General features: G+C 46.1%; 1 protein-coding gene across 1 annotated transcript in view; it reads right to left on the bottom strand.

Annotated features, from left to right (window-relative positions):
- Nucleotides 1-12,254, bottom strand: part of PPP1R14C (protein phosphatase 1 regulatory inhibitor subunit 14C) — a 49,303-nt gene extending 37,049 nt beyond the window's left edge. The window contains exon 1 of the mRNA XM_032185316.1: nt 11,824-12,254. Coding sequence (XP_032041207.1) covers nt 11,824-12,102 — 279 coding nt within the window. The 5' untranslated portion in view covers nt 12,103-12,254. The remainder of the gene's footprint in view (nt 1-11,823) is intronic.
- Nucleotides 12,255-23,804: the final 11,550 nt, after the last annotated feature.

Raw genomic sequence — 23,804 nt, 5'->3', positions numbered from 1 at the left:
TGGATCAGGGGCTTGGGGGAACAGGAAGAAAAATAACTTACTGAAAAATTGCTTACTTGTATCAAATTGGCACCTCCTACTGACCCTAGCTGCTGCCAGAAGCAAGCCAGCAGAGCTCAGGCAAGGGAACATCTACCCACATACTTAAACCCGATGTGCTCACTAGGGAAAAGAAATAACATGGCAAAACAGAGAAGGGCAGGCAGCCTGCCAAAGACTCGCTATTCTCATTCCACCATCTCTACCTTACTTTTGCCTCTCCAGGCCCACCCAACTTTCCATTTTCTCCTTTGCTTCTCCAGTGCCTACCTGCCTGGTCCTGATAAGCCAACAGTTGGCTCAGGGACAGTGGATACCCATCTACTGCCTACCACACAGATGGACAAAAGCAAGCTTTAGAGGAGAGAGGAGTATTTGCTCTCTCCTAGTAAAGTATGTGGCGTTTAGGACTGAGCAGAACTTGCTGACACTGCAGTGGAGAAATAAGTGGAGGAAAGGTGCGAAATTCTCTGTCTTCTCACAGCCCTATCAACAACTGCAGCCTCTGCACTTTCTAGGACAAGGGGTCCCAAGAGTTCCCAACCACTCCATTCTCTCATGCACTTAAATTTTAGAGCAGTTCTCAAGGCAGGAGATATGCCCTTGTGGTATGCATTTAAGTGGGTAAATTACCCTAAGAGCCACAGGCAGTAAAAGCGGGGATGCAGCCAGCAGGTGGAGGTGTGGGCAAGACACAAGGTGGAGCAGCAAGTTACCTGGGCTTCATGCCATTGCTACTACATTATGGGAAACAAGCACCACAAGAAATACAAGACCAAATGCCATAAGATTCTGAATTTTGGAAACTCTACAACTCATGGTGCTCATAACTGATAATAAAAGTCAATCCTCTGTTACGACAGCTGTAGCTCTCTATCTTCTCTATCATAACACCAAATAAAATAAATTGGTGAGAAGATGTGATCGTAAGAAAAAGATTTTAGGATGCCAAAATACTTTTTTGCTTCCCCCAGAAGAACTTCCTTTAACAACACAGTACATCAAGAATTCCATTCAGGCATAAGTTTAAAAAATAAAAATAAATAAACCTCCGCTCATTATGCAGGGAAAATGAAGAATCTTGCATTCTGCAACTGCAGCGTCATTAGTAAGCACTGAGAAGGAGCTGACATCCAGTCACGGTAAGGTTTAGACTTCATTTAGGCTTCTTGAGTACTAACATTGGTATTTTACTGTTTTCATAACTGAACTGTCAAAACAACTTCAACTTACCCAAAAATATCCATAACACACTGGTTAAGGAATTCTTGTCTAATTTGTGTATCTCTACAGAAGTCTAAAGGAACCACTAAAGTGTGAAATTGCCAAATGACGAAGAGGCATTGATCACAAACTACACTGAGAAGAGTAAGAGAAGCATTCAGCACTTTCTAACCATACCCATGACACAGATCCAATCTCAGTGAAACATTTGTTGAAAACCAAGCGCTGTCTCCAAAGCAAATGCCTTGTATTCTTGATATAAAAATAGGACATGCTAAGTCTATGCATGGTTGTCACTTCTCTTAAACAAAACACTCCAGAGCAGATATGGAGGACATGTCATGTTTTTTGTCCTCATCCACTTTCGCACAAGGCAGAAATAGTTTGGTATTAGCAAATACATGTCATACTCTAAATCACTGTTACACAGTCACCCTTGGGCAGGCTGTGCAGTAAGTTAAGCCATTGGGAGCTTTCTAAATGGTGGTACTTTGGGCATTACACAGGTGGGATGATTCTCCCCACAGCCATCACAGGACATCCCCACCACTGCCTGATCCGCAGCAGCGGGTCTGTCACCACCACAGAATAGTGGGAGCCCTGTTGATTCCTCCCTGCAATTTGTACACAACTCTGCATATGGGAAGAACACGACAGAGAGAAGCCAGCTAAAGCCATACTGTGTTGGTGCACGACACAGAAGGTAATGGTGAACCAGAGGAACTGGAGAGAGGACTTCTCATCTAGGAACGAAAAGTGCTCGTGAGGGCAAGCTGTGCTACATGGAAGCAAAGCTGGAATGTGCTCTGAGCTCCGCAGCTAGACAACGCAGGAGGAACATGCAGGGCATTTTCTGCAATTAAAGGTTACACACCTCATCCCTGCATTTCCATCTGTTTCCCTTTCAGAAGGAAATAAAACTCGTACAGAGCTAGCTGAGGTTCCTAACCATCAACCTAGCACTTCAGAGGAGCCCTGAGATTCATCAGCAGTTTTCTCTTTCAGACAGACCACAGTGGTGTCAAGCTCTCCCCGCATGACCCCTGACAACCTAGGACCACCCTAGATCAGATCTGACAGACTGACTGCTTTCTTCTAAGAGTGGAGGTGAAAAAGACCCAAGGAAGAGAGTTTAAGAAAAAATTTCAACCAAATAGGATCAACACCAGGTCCTTTGCGCTCTGGGAATTTAGGCTAAACAGCAGTGCAATTAAGCAGGTTTGCCTCTTGGGGCACTTCAGGGATTAATTACTCCATCAGGACACTTGAGAGAACACAAGGGGAGAGCATGTGAGATAATGAGGCCTCTAAATAGCCCTCCTCACCTCAGCTTCAGCGGCCTTGCAGAAACCATCTGTTAGTTTCCAGAACTCATTTTCTCTGCGCCGAGAAGTTGTGCATAAATTGTCTTCCACCATCAGTCACACCGGATGGGTACATCGAGCATCAGACACAGTCATGGTCTCCTCACCACATTTTTGTCTGACCAGTCAATTAAAGCCTTATTGGTCAGAATAACAGACGGTTTCTCAGCGCCAGTATTTCTTCGGTCAGAAGGATTAGGTCATGCCAGATTTGACATGGTAGACAAGAAGCCTGTCTTCTGTGGGGGAAAAAAGTTGTATCGAGTAGAACCAAAACAAGTGCTCTCACATTCCACAGAATCCAGGAGCAACGCAATCCTGTCAGAAATTCAGCTGGCAAGAGACCTGGAGAGCTTTCCGTATCCCTCCAAGTGGTGGCTGGGCAGAGCGGTGTCCTCTGCACGGTGATGGCTCCTAGGCCTCCCTCTGCCTCCCCCCAGACACTAATTTTGAGCAGAAGATGAGCCAGGCCTTGCAGTTGATGCGTTTTGGCCCGGGTCCACCAGCATCAAGAGGCATCAGCAGGAGTTGTAACACGCTCCAAAGCCGGCACTCCTCTTCCCCAGGGGCCAGAGACATCGGTTAGCTCCCCGGGCAAGTCCCCAGACTGCCAAAGATAGAGCACCGCCTGAGGAATCTTTAAAATGAATTTGTTAAACTGCTTCAGATACAGGGAGTGGAATAATCTGCTGCGACTAGCCCGCCCGGGACAACAAACCCCAGGAGAAGGGAGCCAAAGACTGTGTGGGTCCACTGTGTGATCCCGCTGTTCCTTCTGCCTGCCAGTTCCCAAAAATGTATTTTGGCACCTGGCCCTGCCTTCTTCTACTTGCTGCGTTCAAACTACTGCTTGCTACACGCAAACTACTAACTCAGAGTAAGAGCTAAAATAGTAGTCGTGACATAAACGTTTCAAGTGGAAATCTAGCAGGAACTGAAAGAAATGACCAGAAAGAAGTGTTCAGAGACCTACTGAAAAGGAGGCAAAGGAGGGAGGTCACTGAGGTGTTTTCTTTCATAGAAGTGGTCCTAGAGGCCTCCACTGCAGGCAGCCTGAGACAAGGCAGCCTCCAGATGACAAAGACGAGGATTGGCCTTGCTTCCTCATCTTGGTGTACTTGGTGGTCAGAATTACTTCAAGACACCACAGAAAATCTCCTCCGTTTGGTCTTGACCAGCACACAACAGGTGGATACCTACAAGCAAGTCAACTACTAGTGTGTTTAGCTAAAGGTTTAAACTCGTACTGCAGGGACAGCTGAGTAAGGGCTGAGGTGTACTAAAACAGTACAATTACCAGCAGCACAACAAAACTAAGAACCAAGAGTTTATTCCAGAACATCTGGAGCTCTTTTCTGACATAAATTGCAATATGTGTTTGGGGTATTATCCTTCAAAACGTAAAGCAGCCAGTCACAAAAGCTCAAGGAATTCCCTGTTCTTGAAGTAGATGTGTCAAACCGTTATAATCACTCACCTGAAGAAGAACAAATCATGCTAGAGTCGATTCATATATATATTTTAAAGAAGGCATCATTCACATGCTGAAGGTAGGATCTTGAGCGGTTACCATCATATATTTTCCAAGTATTGCTAAATTAACTCTATGAAACATTAGTGAGCACATTTCTCCTGCAGTCTGCAGACACCTCGTCAAGAGGCAGGTTCTGTCGTAAGGTAGTAAGTGATCTACAGCAGTCACTGCCTCAATACTTCTGCCCCTTTCCTGCGGTCATCACTTGACCCTCATGATGCTCAGAGTAAGGACATGATAAAGTGCATTTAAACTTTGCCCCTGAGTGAGAATCCAGACAAGAAGATGCCAAGCAAGCACAAGTCTTCTGTCTATGGCCTTCTATAATTTATGACAGAAGTGAAAAAACCTTAGTGCCTGACAGGTATACTTATGAATTTATGAAGTAATCTGGAAAGAAACATCATATAACTGAGTTGCTCCGTTACAAAATGGTATCAAATGCAAAGAAGAGCTTATCTATAAATGAAAAAGCAGACTCTAGGAGATCCTTCCCAATTCTGTGTTCTAGAAAGTAATCCTATTAAGACAGTCTGATACGAGGTTTTTCATTAGGCATTCGCTGTGCCATCAATTTTATTTATCAAGTCCAACACACGGGACTGAAGTGTGTGACCCTGTTGTTAGCACCACACTCAGAAAGGTGTTCTCCATCCAAAAGTCATGTCACCTGTAGCCTAGCTCCCACCGCACAAGCCAGCCACTTACACACTTGCCATTACATCTCTTCCAATGAGTGCTTTTGTGCTAGATTTGCTCCACTTCCATATTATACATGGAATTAATTAAGCTATCAACGTTCTAATAATTACAGATCTATAGTACACATAATTTTTCTCTAGGTTCAGATCTACTAGATCTGCACTGCTGATAAATATCACCTATATTAAAAAGATACAAGATGCCTTCTGGGGCTGTGATCTGTGTGTTCCTTGAAAACAGCTTAAGATACTGCGTTGAACTGGTTCCTAGAACAGATACCATGCTCCTTCGGGGAAAAACAAGGTAACAGTTCTGCTATTCAAATGTGAGCCTCAGAATTAAACACTTATCACTTCAAAGGAGATTTGATTTGTTTCAGTGTGCACCTCTGCCCAAACCGTTCTTCGTTCCAAGATCTTTAACACGCTAAATTTATTCTACCTTTGAAATACAGTCATACTGCTGCTGTACAGACTGCATAAAATTAAGATTTTATCCTTCCCCCCCCCCCCCTTCTCCAACATTAATAACTTCTGGAAATCTTGACTCAGATAATTCCGTGTGTCACGCTGGGGGGCAGCAAAAGAAACTGCCAATGTTTTATGACAGGCAGCCAAACGCTGCGGTGACATAGATGGATGGCCATGTCTAACCTACTCAATTTGTGCTGTCAAACAGAACTTTCTGGAGTTAGATAGAAGGAAGGAAAATAAAAAGAGAAGGGAAAAATGAGAACTCAGACTTCTTATACTGCAGGCAAGACGCAAGGCTGCTGGGAGAATGGATTGATGATGTTGCTGCTGCTTTATCACCTGTGGTGACAAGAGACAAGGTGACCATAACTCAGGCTGAATCAGGTTAGAGATGCGATAGCCTGTTTTTTCATGAGCATTTGCTGTAGTCCTGGAGAACTGCTTCACGCAGACCATATATAGTAGCATGCACTACAAAACTGCCCAGGGTTTTTTTGGTTGGATATGGGGACAGGTACAGTGCCTTTTCAAGTGGATGGAAACCACCTAATCTAAAGGGAGAGCTACAAGAATGCATGGATCAACAGAGAAATAGTTAAGGCAGGTGACAGCCCTAATTGCAGAAGTACTGCAACAGTTAAGATCTACGTCAAGTAGAACATCTTTTTATTTAGATCCGACACCTCCTTCGAAATATTCACTATGCCTTTTAACAGGAGGCAGACGTGCCATGAAAGACGAATCTTTCTCACTTAAACAGAGCTATTTTTGTTTCAGGCACTTGGTTTTATAGCAACTTAGATCCGCTCTAAACATGCAAAGCTCTGAGAATAATGGGGGAGAGCCTCTTCCTTCCTGCCCTGCCAGAGCACAGGGGTACAAGGCAGTGCAGCAAAGCTCGAAGTAACCAGCTCCCAGCTATCTGGGGACAGATCATCCATGCTGTAGTTTGTGCTGCAAGTACAGGCACATCCAGGGTAGACTCAAGTCCAAAAGCAAAAGCATGTGATGAACCCGAGCGGGAGAAAAAAGTAGAGAAACGACCCGCCCCCTCCCCGCTTCAGCTGTTTGTTCGCTGCGTTATTTGTAGCGGAGTTTACCATTTTATTTTATTTTTAAATCCACAGTTTTTCCATGTTCTCCACCCCTTCCCAGTCCCCACCCCAGTTACCACGGATAATCAGGCACCGAGTGTATGTAAAGCACTTTGCCTGGAGGCAGAAGAGGCTGTAGCCACAACGGTTGGCAGATACTGTTTTTAAGAAGTGCAATTATGAAAGGTGATGTAAGCAATCAATTATTTCTTTGCTTCGTCATAAAACCACCACACCTACCCCTTCGGCAAAGAGACCAGTTCAGTCCTGAACAGAGAGGGAAAGGACAAGGCTTGATATGGAATAGCTGGTGGAAGATTAAGATTTACGCTGTAAAGCTTCTAAATTACAAGTCGAAAATATTGCTGCTACTGAATATAAAACAATGAGCTACGACACTCAGGCCATACAAAGCTCAAGTGGTTTGAAAAAATAATTTTCCTGGACTCCTCGGGATGTAGCAAAAATTTTGCATTTAAAAAGGAGGAAGGTAGCTGAATGGCGGCACATTTCCTTCTAGATTAGGGTCTTCAGAACCTCAACTCAGAGCTTAAACTGCACATTTAGAGACAAAAGGCTCTGGCCTCAGCGCCAGCAGGTGCTCAGCACCCTCACAGGTACTTAAGCCCATTCCTTCTTCCTGAAAGCAGCAGCATGCATTTTATGAGGGTTGTTTTACAACTCCAAGCATTTTATAGGCCATTTTGAGCTTTCTGTTTTGTACCCTTGGGACTCTGCAAATACCTTTCCGTGGTTGCTACATGATTGGAGAAGCCTTTGCTGTTCCGGTGTTGCCCATATCCTTCGGAGGTCTCTGATGATAGCAACCCTTCGACCTGCTCTGGTTGTTGAGCAGCATCCCTGCCCTCAGGAGAGTGCTGTGAGGTTCATACTGTGGAGATCTGGCATCAGAAATAAGCGTCCAAATGAAACAACTCAAATACATCCAGAAACAGTCAGGCAATTTGATGAGCCTCTACGTATACTCCAATGCATCTAGACTGTCATATTCGTTTTCCTGAAGAAAGAAATCCTTTACTGCACTTGCTACTGACATGCTTCTTTTTACAGAACGGCTCTAATTCTCTAATTCTCAGACCCCTCTCAGTCTCTTTCCACTTCGGATCCATTTAGAAATGAGTTCACACACATTTGTGTGAACTCACCATTGCCATTTGTGAGGTCTTTGTCCAAGTCAGAGGAAGTCTATTCAAAGAGTCAGACAGTCAGCGAGTTTGTTGCCGCGGTGTTTTATTCAGTTGATTTCCTTACAAACACCTTTGTGAGAAATGAATAATAAATCTCAAACATTATCTCAGTAGCCTGAAGAATAAGTTGTACCTGGTCATACCATCAGGTCCACATTACTGAAGAATATGCCTTGGCAGCATACTAAGCAGGCTGTTTTGGAAATAATGGTGTGTTTGGGGGAAAAATAAAATAAAAATAAAGCATTTGGCCCTTGTACTCAATGTTCTTCCAAATCCGGAGCGAAACAGATCGCCAGTAGCCATGGCAACTCCTCAGCTACACGGGACCCGCGGGCACGCCGGCAGGATGGGCTGGAGGTGGTGGTCCACGCTGTGCAGAAGGGCGGTGTGAATACGAATACAGGCCCAAGTGGCTGGGGAAGAAGCAGCTGCAGTTGAGTCCATCAGCTCACAAAACTTGCCTGGGGTACCCTGTAGAGCATCCAGTTGTTCTGCATATGCAGCACTGCTCCTGCATCCATCTGCAACTGGATTCAGTACCAAAAATACATCTTGGAAAAGAGTCGAGGCAGCTCATTTCTTTGGAGGTCACGGTTAAGTGATTCGTACCCCTCTTGCACCAGTCCATCCTTCCCGGGAAGCCTGGCAGGAGGCAGACTGCACACCTTCCCTGCCGCCCTCACGCCACCTTTCACAGCCTGCCACCAGCTCAAACACCACAGCCAAAACATTTGGGTGGCAGGAGGGGATAGGGAGGGCCAGGAAGTTTCTGCTTTCGCGATCCGGCTCTTCAGCCTAGATAAGTGCCTTCCTCTTGTTTTCTCCCGTCTAGCACCGAGCAGTTCGAACTCAAGTGCCTACAGACCGACAGACTCCCCCCGATGCTCCGCTAGGCACAAGCTGCTGCTGCTAGCACATCCCAGCGGCTCCAGGAAAACAGCCACACAGCACCCAGGGGAAGGGAGATCAGCCTGTGCTGGAACAGACTTAAGGGCTCCCTTCCCTCCCATTCCCCACCAATACCCTTTTTTTTAAACAAACAGCGGCAATGACTGGCCCTGCCAACATGAAATCCCTTACCCAGCGCAGGGCTTTATGCCACTCCTGTCCTTGCAGTCCCCATGTACCAGGCAGTGGAGGAGAACCCTGTGTGACAACAATCCTCAGTTTGGCACAACCCTGGGTCTGGCACGGCTCCGTGCTCTGAAATAAAATGCTTGAGGGGCTTTTGTGGGCAGCTCTTCCAGTTGTTTTTGCTTGTGTGTTGAATTTTTAAACATAGAATCCCACAATAAGTGTATATTGCCCTGCAACAGAGAAGGCATAAGTTTACGCCTCTACATGGAACGAACCCATAGCACAGCAAAATCTTTCTTCGCTGTTTATTAATGCTGTGTAAAGTCCATATGTCTGTCCTCTGTGCTCTTATTCCACCAGCATTCTGCCACCTACAGCAAATGCTGTACTCAGGGGTAGGCAGTACACCTGAGCACAGTGATGTACTTGAAAAGCAGAATGGTTTCTGGGGTCAAATACAGCAGCTTTTTCCATATATAAAGTTGTACTAGTTCTGTAGGAGCGTACACTGCGGATCCTATACCTGGAGAACCGGGCTGTCATCACTTAGATTCTGACACACAAGTTACAAATCATTAATAGCGGTGATGCAAGTTGTGCTGTGCAGTGTTATGTAGCAATTCTTAACCAATAATGAGTTTAGGCCAAAACATGAAGCATCCTTAGAGAAACTATTTTTAGAAACCAGACATGTAGTAAAGATCAATGCTGAAGTCAGTTCAAGTCCTGTGATTAAGGCACTGCATTTTCAATGCCCTAATTTGAGACTGCATCCTCAGTTTTAGCATTCATACAAACCAAAGTGAACAGGTTATAAAACTTCATTTTTTAATGACAGCAGCTCCATGAGCAAACAGCCAGACTGATGCTCACCTGAAGCACTCGTCCTTAGTACATCAGCCTGACGGATTCTGGTGCCAAATGAACCCTGCTTACGAGTCTCTGGTCCCACTGAAGTTTACTGCCATGGGAATCCTTCACCACTCCGGTTGGTCTTTATCCCTAAACTCCGCTTCATGAAGAAGCAGCCTTTCTAAAGCTGATCTTTGGATGATGTATGTGTGGTCAGCATCAACACCAGTCTCAAAGAGCTCTTTCTAAACTACATTCCCCCAGCTCCATTACCCAATTTGGCATCTAATTTTTGAAACTAAAACCTGTACAGGTAAAACCAAGATTCACTTGGAAAAGAACCTGAAAAGCAAACCTGTCTCCTTACTTCCAGACCTCATCTCTTAAACCTCGTCACCAAGCCAAGACATACTCACGAGCACATAGCTGACTTGACTTGCAGGTACTTGAGAGGCTACGAATACATGTCTAGCTTTGAATAAAGGCAGTCTTTCTGTAGGTGTCCACTTACTGATAGATCTTGGCATAATTCAGCAGAAAACATTATTTACATGGAAAAAAGTGGGTAGGCACTACATGTACTCAGTCCTACAAAGAGACACCCAGGTCTTTATGCAGCCTTTCAGCATATGGCACTGCAAGCGTGCTCTGCTCTCTTATTTCTGTTCTTCCCAGGAACGGTGTGCTCTGCTCTTTAGAAGAAGCTAACACTGGTTAGCTCTTTCAGGCTTAGAAATTTCAGGCTATTTCTGACATTCCAGCAGATCTGAGGCTGTTTCAGAACTTAAATGTCACCACATCAAGGAAGTCATGGTAGACCTACAGAGGTTGAAGCGAGCAGTCCCCACACTGCCCCCCGCCTGCCGACGGACAAAGTTACCAACGCTGCCTAGGAGATTTTGTTTCAGCACAAGAGCTGCATCTGTAAGCCTAGAAGTCTTTCAGGCAGATTCAAGCAAAGCATCTTACATCAAATTGCTGTCATCTTTATTGGCTACACACATCATGCATCTTCAGCCTGATGTTGATAGCACGTTAATTACTTGACCTTTTCACTGCTGCCATCGGTGTGAGACTGGACGGAGTCCCAGCACAGCAGCAAAGAGTCGACGACCTACACATTTTGCCCTCAACCTTCAAAGCTAAAAACGCTTTCACCTGTTGTCTCAAACCATTTTTTTCTACTAAAAGACATCTGAGAAAGCAAACCATCAAAGAAAAACCAGCCCTATTTTATGCAGCCATATACAGTCCCCATCTCAACGGAGAGCCCCTCTCCTAATGCAGACCTCCCTCTGTTTCAGTCATTGGTGGCACCTATGATAAGACTATAAGATTTATTCCTCAAGTGTTTCCACACAGCAAGCCAGTTCTTTGAACACTGTTAAGAGCAGCAATAACTCCTTCAGACCTTGGCTGGGTCCCATGTACGACACGTTTTTTTTTGCGTAAAGAACAACTCCACCTATGTGTCAAAAGCACACAACACGTTGCCCAAACAGGCCCTGGGGTTACAGCAGCGTGAGTCAAGCAGCGGCAGGAGGTGCAGCAAGCCAGCTACTGACCACGTTATCGCTTCATGCAAACTCAAATCCATCAGCTCATGCAGACCGACTGAAGCACTGCTGGCCCCAAAGAAATCCTCTCAGCCTACAGGTTACACGGCCTCATGAAGCAGGCGGCTGCACGGGCGAGCCGCGCCAAGGCGGAGAGCAGCAGCTGCTTATTTTTAACCCACCGGCACCCTTCCCTCCCTTAGTTCACAGGCACGAATAGTTCAGGAGGCTTTCCCTCGTCACGTGCGCATTTCTGGTGAGGGCCAGTCCAATTCTGGCAGACCTGCTGCTGAGCTGCTTCTGAGAGACAAGGGGCTGCCTCCGGGCATCAGTTTGGGGTACGTGCACCGAGTCCTGCACACCTCGGGCTCCCCGAGCACACCTGGGGCCCTGCTGAGCCATTCCCAGCATGGTGAGCCATGGGGCGAGCCATGGGCTCCAGGGATGTGGGCAGCTAGGTGGGAGCTGCCACCCAGCCCAGCTCCCAATGGCTTCATTGAGCCAAGGCGGGTGGCACAGGCGGGCGAGACCCTCGGTGCGGGCTGAGCACCTGGACCCTTCACAGCAGCAAACCAGGGGTACCACAAGGTTATGCTGCTGGCGGAGCTGTGCCAAGGCGAAGCACCAGGCACCAGCCCCGATCCCCCCGCACACCGTCCTCCAGCCCCCGGCACCCCCAGCCCGGGTCGCCCCGCACCTCGCAGCCGTAGAGCTGCCCCAGCTGCTCCACGATCCACTCCTCCAGCACCAGCCGCTTGCGCAGCTCCTTGCGGTCGTACTTCACCGTCACCTTCCCCTGCTGCTGCCGCCGCTGCTGGACCTGCGCCGCCGCCACCGCCGCCTCCTCCCGCGAGGAGCCGCCGCCGCCTCCTCCTCCTCCTCCGCCGCCGCCGCCACCGCGGGGGCTCTGGAAGAAGACGCGGCCCCCGCCGCCGCCGCCCGCCGCCGCCTCGCTGCCCCCGGTCGCCACCGACATGCTCCGCTCCGCAGAGCACAGCACAGCCCAGTACAGCCCAGTACAGCCCAGTACAGCCCCACACAGCACAGTCCCAGCCCCAGCCGCTACCGCCGGGCCGCCGCCGGTGGCGCGTCTGCCCCGCTCCCCCGCACCTGCCGTTTAAAGGCGGGCATGGCGCGGAGCCTCGGCCGGCCCCGCCGCGGGGAGGGAGGGAAGGAGGGAAGGAGGGAGGGAGGGAAAAAGGGAGGCAGGGAGGGAGGGATGTGCCACACCGGGGCGGGGACAGCGCCACCGCCGCTGAGGGGAGGGGAGGGGAGGGTTGGCGGGGCCCGCCCGGCTGCGTTAGCGAAGAGGCTTCCCTGTGACGGGGGCAGCAGCCATGGGGCAGCCGCTGCCCCACAGCTGGGGCAGGGCCGTGGGGAGCACATCCTGCCCTGCTGACCACACACAGAATCGCTAGGGCTGGACAAGCCCTCCAGCCTCACCCGGTCCAACCACACCCTACCACCAGTGTCCCCACTGACCATGTCCCCAGGCACCACGTCCAGCCTCTCCTTGAGCACCCCCAGGGACGGTGACGCCACCACCTCCCTGGGCAACCCGTTCCAGTGCCTGGCTGCTCCTTCTGAGCAGAAATGTCTCCTCACTGCCAGCCTGAACCTCCCCTGGTGGCAACTGGAGGCCATTCCCTCTGGTCCTATCACTGCGAGAAGAGGCCGACCCCCAGCTCCCCGCGCCTTCCCTTCAGGTAGCTGCAGAGAGCAATGAGGTCTGCCCTGAGCCTCCTCTTCCCCAGACCAAACACCCCCAGCTCCCTCAGCCGCTCCTCACAGGACTGAGTCCTCCAGGCCCTGCACCAGCACAGGGAGGATGTCTTGGGTCAGAGGCGAAGGGGATCACAGCCATGACCACCACTTCTGCTGCAGCCAGATCCCTGTTGCCACTCAGCGTGCCCACATGCTACCTGCTGTGTTTCAGCCTCTTCAGCTCTCTGCATTGGGCAGCACCACTGAGCACGAGGCTAGCGTGAGGCATCTGAGCCTCATCAGGTTGCTTAGGTGAAACCCAGCTTGTGCTGCTAAAGGGATCATAATCTAATATGATCAAGAGATAAAATACTATTATTGGGCTTAAATGCTACAATAGCTTTCAGATTGTCATCTGAAAAAAAAGCCAGTTCTTCAAAGCAAAGCATATAAAGTTAAGCTCCTTATGTGTATTTAAGCACCACATGATTTTCAGCAATACTGAGCAACCACAGCTGGGCATCAGATGATGCTTGGAGCTTGGGCTGCAGGCAGAGCTTGAGCGAGTGCCACATCCCACAGGTCTGACTCGGTGCGGGGCGTCTGCCCTGTCCTCTGCCATGACCCAGGCAAACCCAGACTTCAGCTGCGGCTGCGTGGTGCTGCCTGGCTTTTATAAATCTGGGCTTGGGTAAACACAGTAAGAAAACACCATTTTCAACAGCTTGTGCTTAGAGAAACCAAAACGATGCAGAGGACTTTTTGAAAGAGGGGAGCGGCTGCCTTTTAAGCTTGTGTGTTTGGAGTGGCCTGTAATTTGGGCCTTCGCCGCTGCGTGTCATCTTGGAAGCCTGGTCCTGAGGTTCTGAACCACAGAACTCGAAACTTTCCTCTTCAGAGCAGAAACACTTTCATCTTTATGGACCGACTTTGTTCTCAGCTGCTGGAATTCACTATAGGTCAGTAGTTATCCGAGAAAAAACGGATTTGTGCAAAAGGTGGTAAAGACTGTGTTTGAGATATTTTAAAGCCATAGTAAGGATCCTACTTGCTTTTCCATGGGATATAAAGCAAGAATACACAAATCATTGCCATAATAGAATATTTTCTGCAGCCAGAAGAACTCTGTGGTGTTCCACACTGGACCTAAATTTCCAGGCATTAGCCCTGGTTGGAAAATACTGAGATTTTTTGTTCCCTGGTGCAGCAAATATCAGGTGTACAGGTGGCATAGTCGTGAATACCAGGTTTACAGATGGCTAGCACACTCTTATTGACTCTGAGCATGAGAATCCAGAAAGTCTTAGCTGAATGACTTTTTCAATACTATTATTAATAGGATATTATAATCACTGCAGACAGTTAAAAGCTGTCACCTGCTATTCAAACAGCACTTCCACAGCACTCTTAAAGTAGAAAATGAGGTAGTGGGGATGCAAAAGCACGTCCTTAGAGGTTATCATTTCAAAATTACAGTTCTAACATAATGCGTAGTGGTTGGTAAATGTGGGTGGATGAGAAGCTGGCAGAACTGCCAGCATTGTCATAAGGCAGTTTTATGTGCCACTGGTTTTTCATTCAGTTTGTAAAGAGAGTGCATTCCTCAGGAAGCCAGGGCAAAAAGCACTGCCAAGAATCTTTCCTGAAACAATTTTGTTTCATGTGAAAGAAAGATCTAGTTGTTTAAAAGTCAAAGTTGAACAAAAATGGCTAGATCTGTTAACATCCTGGGAATGAGCAATGCAACCCTGTGTGGGCACAATCTCTTCTCCTGAGTGTCTGGAGGTGTATGAGAGCATTTGTTGGAGTAAGAAGATACGGAAGTTTCCTAGCAAATTCTTCTCAGTACCCTGATGGGACCGTAAGTGGTTATGCCCTTAAGAAAGACAAGAGTTCATGTGGCAGAGGAAGGAAGAATCCCTCCCAACCCTTCAGCCTCGGTTTCAGAGCTACCTCTAGAAGTGGACTCAGGACATAAGAGATGCTTCACAAATGAGCATCTTCCCGCAGCTAAATCATAATCGTGATGCTGCATTTCATCTGAAGCTAATGGCTGATCAATAAAACTGAAGGGAAGCTAAAATACAGTGCCACTGAAATACTGGGCTTTTTCGGTGTGACCATGTCCGGGTCTCCCACACAAGAGCACGGGGTGAAATACAGTGAGTATTGTAGTGAGTGAGAGGCCCGAGATCAGTGAAGAACAGACAGCATGGATTAGGAAACACGAAAGGCGGAGGAGCAGTTGCATCACCTGCACTTCCCTGTTTTGTTCCCAAATGGTGGCTGTGGGAATCTCCGTAAGAATGCAAGCTGCATGACGCTGTATGCACTTCCCCTGCACGTATTGCATGGCCCTAACCTGTTTACAGCCAAAGAAAACATTTAAGAATAGCCAGATTAACCTTTCAGGAGGCTTATGCCGTGATCTTTCAGGGTTCAAGACTCTGACCATTAACTGTCTCTTCACCTACAGTAACCCTGCTCGATAGCAGGTGTGCTCCCTTCCTAAGCAGTTGACTCTTCTGTCAGCGCTGGCCACCAATCGACCCATTCCTGTGGCTAAAGGTTCTTCTCTTGCTGTTTAGGAAGCAAGATTTAGGCTTGCTATCCTCAGTGACATTCTAAATTCACATTTTTCCTATGCTGTCAAATACTACACCCCATCTTCCCTGTGTCTCCCTCCGCAAGTTTTCCTTCCTGGGAGACTGCCCAAAGGAAGAACCTTTGCCCTTTGCCTCTTTTCTAAGAAAATGGAAAGAAATTAGAATTCTAGGGGATTAGAACTGAGCAGAAGACTCACAGGCTGACCATTACCTGGAGATCTTTAGCAACCCAGATTTGTTTAAACTGCAAAATGCAGGCAGGTCGCTGATTTTATTTCCTTCCTGATATGCACGCTAGCTTTTGTATGTTCTCAGAGCACAGGAATTGTTTCATGCTTGTACTCCTTGGCTTGCTAACAAAATATTTGGGTTAGGAGTTGCCAGGGAATCTCCTGCGTGTGTAATGACAGACTCTGTTACCTGTGCAGTGCTAGGCTGCCTTTGTCTACCAGGTATCCTGCCATTTAAGAGCTCTGCCTGCCATTTTTGCTGGTGAGCTCTGACACTTTGCTCCAGGCACAGTAGCACAGTCCCAGGGCTTCTCTTTTCCATAATTATCGTAAATTTCCATCAAACAGATAGTCAGTCCTCCCCCCGCTGACTGCCTCTGAGAAGTCTGAAGACACTTTCCCAAGTGATTTTCCCCATCAGTAAGGAAAACCATTTTGAGGGAACCCTGTGTTGGCCATGAACAACGAAAAACTGAGCGCTGATTTCAGTGCAGTGGCAGCCCATCTGTGTCCCTCAGTTTTATAAGTACCATTTTTGTGTCTCCCACTTCAATTTAGCTTGGGGCTACGAGCTGTTAATGGGCTCTGTGTCTCTAAGTGATTTTCTACTTTCCATGTCCTAATTAATGCCCCTCCCTCTGACTGGTAACTTCCTCGGCTCCCCAGCCGGGCTGTGATGTTGTTTTCATTTTCGATCGCTTTTCATCAGTTTGTGATGTTGCATACTCCAAAGACGCGGTGTTTGCGTTCATCTATCCTCCTCAGCACCGGACCTTTTGTTCTTGCAGCCGTCCTTTTATTGCTTCAAAAAAAACACTTTTTTAGTTTGTTTTGCCTTTATGAAAAAGCTCCTCAGAGTCTGCCTCCTACAAAAGCTGTCACAAAGGGCTGCCTTTTCCTCTTTCTCTTTTCTTTCAAGGGAGGGATCACAGACTCATTGCTCACCCCCCAGCTGCAGTAAAAAGCAGTAATTCTGACACTCGTTGCTGACAGGCAAATGACACACAGCAAACATTCGTTACGTGGGGGTGTTTGCTCTGGCCCCCCTTGGTTATGATGCAATATGTTCATAGCCTGGGACTCTGAAAGGAAACTTCGGAAGAGTGCTGCATTTCAGGAGGAGGTCGGTGGGCACTCGCGAGATACACAGGCCCACCTACACGCAGGTACAAAGGTAAATGCTACACGAAGAGGGAGAAGAAACACAAGTTTGTACCTGTACACACATTATTTCCCGAAAAGTAAGCAGGCACAGTGACAACCTCTTCTTGTCTCAGAGATCTGAGCAGGGCGTGTGAGTGCAGCCCCCTTTTCCACTGCACCGCCAGCACTCGTCTCGGCAGTCAGCATGGGACCCACGTGCCATTCAGCTCCTGCTGCCCAAGCTGCCCTTGCACTGGTGGTGGGGAGACAGGATGCCCTGTAGAGCAGGAAGTCTCTCTGGAAGGGCTGCAGCTGGCAGAGGCAGGCAGTCCACCTACTGCTGGGACCCTAAAAGCAGCCAGAAATTCAGAGCACTCCCAGGTATCAGGTGCAGCATCCCTGAGCATCTCTGGTGCATGCTGCTCAGTCACGTTAGGACATGCAGGCTGTGCTGTGTCAGTACAAAGATGTATTTCCTGCTGAGGATGGGTGGCAGCTAAACAAGAAGTAGGTAACCTCTGTTTACTTTCACTTGCCCTCAATAACATCGGCAATTCCTGGTACAAATAATCCATGATTGTTCATCTGAGCGCTGCCACCCAATCTGTCACTTTCATTTAGAGCGATGTGGACAGCCTTCCTTTTTTCTGGAAGGGATTAGTGGGGAGGTAGGGGATCAATAAAGGAAAACATTTGAAAAAAAAAAAAAAAGAAAGAAAAAAAACAGCAAAATAAACCACAAAGCAGGGCTGGACAATTAACATCCCGTAGCCTCTAGTAATATTGATTGTTGTTCTGCCCTCGAGTCCTGCTGTGCTTACACGGAAGTATTAACCCTTTGGTAAAATACAAAGGGACAAAATGAGTGACACAGATAAAGTGTTTGCATTAGTCCGTGAAGAGAGACAAACAAAATCATTAACAGAAAGTATGGGTTAGAGACCAAGACACTCACGGTGTCTAGAGTAATGTTATTCTGGACCAGCAGTCTCCCAGAGCAGTACCTGTCACCTGTGCGCCACAGCCTGCTTCACTTGCACTCAAGAAATAATGACAAATGATGATAATTTACTCTGCATAGCTTGGCAGAAGAGGGAGGTAGCATGTTTTACCATTTCGTTTGGCAATTAGTGTTGAGTGATGGCACTTAGGATCTGGAAAAAACATGACTGCAAGTTGAGCAGAAAGCAGTTACTTAGAAATTCGGGTGCCAATAGTGCCACTCTGCCTAATGTCCCCTCATGCATGCACCCCAAAGCACTCTGCAGAAGAACATATGCAGAGTGAGGCCCAAGACTGTCCAAAAAATGGGGTGGATGTGTAGCTAAAACCTGGCACTGTTCATGATCGCTGCGCAAGAATGATATGCTGACCTTCACAAGTCCTTGGTTACCTCATTCGGGAAAGCAGGAATGATACTGGGCTGTTCAGCCTGGGAAGAGGCTGTGGTCTCTCTGGCTATAACGAGAGACATCGATAGCACGGAATTGTTAAAAGCAGTACATAATTGATGCCATCCTCGTGCATGCTCTTTCAAGCTAAAAGCTATTTCGATGGAGGAAGCATAAACAATCAGGTGGGCTAGTTGGTGAAAGCTAGCAGCTATAGTCTGAGCAAAGTGAAGAGCCAAGCAGAACAAGCCCTGCTGCTCACGTGCCTTTTTGGATGATTCTTACAAGAGGACTGGCCGCACTTTTCTAACTTTGAGGGTATTCCAAGTCGCCACTCAGAATCCAGCAAATGAAGAACGTGGGGGATGCAGGCATTAAAGAAAGCAGCTCAGCAGAATGCAGAGCAGCAAGAGAACTAATAAATCATTCTGGCAGTATATAGCGTACAAGAGGATGCAATTCAATAAAAGAAATCCAAACACTCCACATTTGTCTGGAGTAATCAGCTGTGGAAGTACATGATTGGAAAAGGCAAATTTGACAGCACTTCTACCAACAAGGACCAAGGGGATCTGGATCACAGACTGAACATGAGTTAGAAACGCACTGTGGTGAAAAAAATCTACATCACATCAGGATGTATAAAGAGAAATATACTTTATATGAGCCGTGAAGTAACTTCACTGCGCTAGATTCTGTTGGTAAGGCCTCTGTTAAGGAGTGTTAGACTCCAGGTGAGATTGGACCAATGTGGCAGAAATTGGAGAAACTCATCTGGAACAATAAGGTATCTAAAGCATATGTCCTTTCTTTAATAACCTACGGGGAAAAACTAACAGAAAGAAAAATACATAGTTTAAAGAATGCAGAAATGTCAATAAAGACAAGGGAAATACTGTGCTCTTGATCTCATGGGGTGAGCACAGGGAATAATGAGTTTAAACTGAAGCAAAAGAGATTTTGATTATACCTGATGAACAATTTTCCAACAGCAGTGATAAAGAAACGACAAAACATGCTGCCTAGGGAGGCTGCAGAATCCACATTTTCAGAGTTTTTTTTTTTTTTTTTCGTGAAGAAAAAGGCAAGTATTTGTTGTTTCATTGTTTCTCTACAGGGAGAGTTTATCCAGCCCAGCAGCAAGGAGATGAACCAGGAGCCTTTCAGGTTACTCCTCTCCTCACAAGCTCTGCAGGGCCAGGAGCAGGCTCAAGCGCCGGTACCCAGCCACTGCCCAAGCTGCCAGTGGTGTCCTCAACAGCTCAGCCACATCCTGGGCACTGTCCTGGGGACCAGAGCTCCAGAGTTTGTCCCCAGCAGCCCCTGTGGAAAAGGCCATCACATTCAGGGGAAAAAACATTCAACCACACCATCGTACTGGCCCTCAGGGCCAAAGCACAGGCCGTGCCCCTGTTGCTTGCATAGACGTAGCCTAAAAGTGCCCACCGGTCCTAATTTCTGTGGGTATTTCTGTACCAAGCTATTTTTAACAAGGAGAATCCAAAAGCTCTCTCAAAACACATGCAATTTAAATGAATAAGCTTTTATGTGTACAAGAACCATCCAGCTCTGGGCCATTCACGCAATTTTGCTGCACTTAGCAGCTCCATATAAATAACATATGAAAAGAAATATTCCACGTGTAAGCAGAGGATGTTCATAACTACAAAATAGTTACAATAATTCATGGCAGTATTACCAAGATGAAAGTCCCATTATCCTCAGTATTTTTTACAAATCAGCAGCGTGAGGCCGTCCCTGCCCCAGACATTGCACAGCGTGATCTGAGACAACTGAGCGGCGCGTGGAAAGACGCGATCGTGTAAGCCGTTTGGTTGCAAAAGAGATTTTTCTTAAAGAGTAAAAATGAGATTGTCTGTAGCCATTTTCAGCATGAGGCACAATTTAGCATTTCCTCCCCCACTTACTTTTAAGTCAGTTTTCAGGAGGTTTAGCTCAGTAAGGTTTACAACATGGTATGACTGCTTCAGAATTGGATCTTCTTGTACAAATATACACATTGGTTAATCTATTAAATGCATGTCTAGGTTGTTTCCATTTATGAAGTCTCAAAGAACTGGGTACTATGGAGATGATTTAAGAGCTTTTACCTACAGATTTGAACTATATTTGTATTTCTCATTGTAATGGGAGAAGAGAAACACTGTCTGGTTCTACAAACACAAATTATTCTTTTTCAAGCTGTAGTCAAGTTCAAGTTCAAGTTCTGGCCTTCTGGCCTTGAACTTTTCAAAGCACCACTGCGACTTTGCATATCTGCACTTCATAAAACTGTTTCCTAAAGCAACATTCAGAGAAGTGCTGCAAAATGGTCCCACATATTTCCTGCAGTAGTGACAATACCATCTACACCAGTGTTAGTTTCTATTGCTTTCAAATCACCCTAAGAAGAGCACCACAGGCATGAGCTAGTTAGTAACCTCTTAGTGCACTGACCTGTTTGCTGTTCACAGGAGGGGTAATCAATATATTAGCTTTAGATAGGGTACCATTAGTAATCTATACATGAATTTTGTCGCATAGCTGATCTTCATCTGTCCCACAAACTGCAAATGCCCCTCCATCACGCACTACTACGTAAAAAGGTGAGTTATGGAAAAAGAAAAGCATCAATTCTATTTATATATCCCATGTGGTGTGAAAAGCGTGGTATTGAGGTATGTTTATAATACTGTACAATTAAAAACTAGCAGTACCGTGTTACTCGTTTCAAATACGGCATCCTACAAAACAAATTAACTGTTCTGATTGGGGTTTTCTAGGGCATTTCTAATGATTCCTACTGTATGATCCTAAACCTCTCTGTACTGAGTTTCAAAAACTCACTAAATTCACTTCAGAAAGAAGCCTTGGCATTTGAAGAAATCAAATCTAGACACATGCTAGCTTCTGTGTGTAAGTACATTAGTAATTCGTCTTTAAAGAACAGACAATGAAATGTCCCTGGTATGTTGTAAATGAGAAAAGATTGCAATCTGCCATGGATCATCTTGAGAATGGGAGAAGGAGCTTAATGAATCAACGAAAAACTGCAGAAATTGAATTTGATACGGCTTCCTGCTAAATTATGTGCTTTCTGATGATGAGGCCGAATCTAAAGCAGCTGATCTAGAAAATGTAAGGTGACTGAAAAAAAACAGAGAGAGGTCTCATGGAAATGATTAAACCAAAGCTTGGTGCTACATGAAAGGGTCCTTCAAATTAGGCCCACTACCTGTCTATCCCTATTTTTTGCTATATAAATGCACTTTGCACTCTCATTTTTCCTAGCAACAGTGTGTTTATATTCATCCATTTATATAATTCCCGAAACGATACATAATGCAGCTGTATAACACTAGGAAATGAGGCAATTATAGGTAGAGTTAATAAATCTCATTTGACTGCTTTCTCCATTCAGAGCTGCATCCCAAGCCCATAGTTAGGGAGCTGCATTTTCTACAAAGTGCTGCAGGCACCTCAGAAGAGCAATCCAAAAAAACTCAGTTGCAGACAGTGGCAGAAATGAGAGGGACGTGGTGAGCCTTTGCAGCATAACCCACTGCTCCAGCAGAGGTTTGGGTGGACCGGCTGGCCTCCAGAGGTCCATCCCTACCTCGACCATTCTGCGATCCTGTGATAACGCAGTGCCGCACTGTCGCCTGGGCTGAGCCTGAGCAAGTGTTAGAAAGAGCATAGTAGCGTTATTGCTGCACTCAGTTTGGGTTTATTCATTCTACTTCTCACACCGGGACTTCGGCAGGGGCTGCGGAGGCTGGGTTAGCAAACACTCTCCTGGGAGGAGGCATTTTTTAGGGTGATTCTGAAATGATCCTAGAACAAACCTCTCCTGTTTTCTAAGTGAATCTTCCAACTGTGAGGTGCTATTTATGTGGCATAAACAAAAATTGTCTCATTACATCTCCTTAGCAGTTAGTCTCTCGGGCATCTGCCAGCAATTGTCTTGAAAAATGTTAACATATAGCCTTCCTACAGACTTTTAAGTGAATAAAAGTATTGCATTCTTTCGTGGTCGGAGACAGTGTCTCCAACCATATGGTCTGGTGGTGAAACAAATAACACTTCCTTCAAAAGATGCATGCGTGACTTCATCCCCAGTCTGACGTACCTGGTAGCAAAAGCACTTCCCTGCATCATTCAAAAGAAAGCAGGAAAGTGCCTTCAAAAAAAGCTGAAAGGAGGTAGAGAAATTCATTCTGAATTTATTCTGAACTGATAGCACTCTATATTGCACCACATTTGCATTAATATATTAAAATATAAAATATTATTATTATAACTGGATATTAATGGCAATAAATCTTTTACCTTAAAGTAACTCAGCAATAAGCAGATGTTTGTTTAATAGTGCTTTTATACAGCTGATCTCCATCTTTCCTATATTGGATATTGAATTTGTGAATCCTCTACGTTCACAGATTAATATGGTATTAGAGAATGAGAGTTTCTTTTCGTGTGAAAGCATTTACAGTATTTTGATCAAAATTAACAGAAGGTATTAAATAAGTCCCTCTGCTCACAGCATGGCAAGGTTGTTTATTTCCAATTTTCCTGTGAGTACTGTCATTAAAGCTTGTTCCTCATAACTGGGGTCCACTATATCATCAGTAAAGTCAACTGAAGTGCTTTCTCCATTAGCATTCCTATTAGCCGTGACAAATCTTTCTCCTGCTGCCCGTGCATGCTCTGAAGGCCATTTCATCACTGACTCATGACTGAGAAGAGATTAAGACTTTGACTTGACAGGTTATAATCCTCTGCCTGCAATGGCAATGCCTGCTGCCTGCAGAGCGAAGCAGCGCTCCGGTATCTCACAACTGCCAGTCTGTGCCTAAGGAGGCATGATGGCCCCATCTGATGTAATTCAGCTTGTCCTGATTAGATATGGGAAAATACACACATATCTAATTGAAGCATGGGAATTACTTTATTGGATTACTAATGCACTTGGAAAATCCATGGCAGTATTTATTAAATAAGTGTTTGGTCACATGTGTCACTGGGCTCACTTCATTACACAGGATGAAGATTGGAAACTGCATCCCGTGAAGTGGCTGGAGCTTTTCTTGGCTGCTGAACTTGCAGCATTTCCATGCTCTTTCCAGATCATCCTTATGATTCACAACTATCTCCTCTCTCTTTCTGAAGCTGGCTTTATGTCATTTCACAAAGGCTGAGAATGACACCTGTTCTATTAAGCTTTGCCAGCACTTTAGTATGTATTACAGTATATTGTATTCATTAAAAAAAAAAAAAAAACAAAACTTACCTTAAATAGAATATAGCAACAGTTACACCAAACATGCCTCTTTTGTATTTTTCTGTGCTTAGTTTCCTACCATCTGCTTTGCACGCAGTACTCATGCTTGTGGGGTAGCTTCCAGGATTTTGGCATTTCTGTTGCAGATGCTGTGCCTCTTCTCTGATGCAATGCCAAGCTTTCCTTTAATTTGAAAAACAAGATACACAGGTTACACACTGGCTGACAAAGTTGACATGGTATAAATGCAAAATAATGATTTCTACAGGAATCTGCCTAAAATATCTGCTAGATCTACATAATTTCAAGTTGGCAGGTGTTCA

Source organism: Aythya fuligula, chromosome 3 (assembly GCF_009819795.1).
Source record: "Aythya fuligula isolate bAytFul2 chromosome 3, bAytFul2.pri, whole genome shotgun sequence".
NCBI lineage: Eukaryota > Metazoa > Chordata > Aves > Anseriformes > Anatidae > Aythya > Aythya fuligula.
The sequence above is the reverse complement of the archived record's forward strand: the minus strand, read 5'-3'. Positions and strand labels throughout refer to the sequence as shown.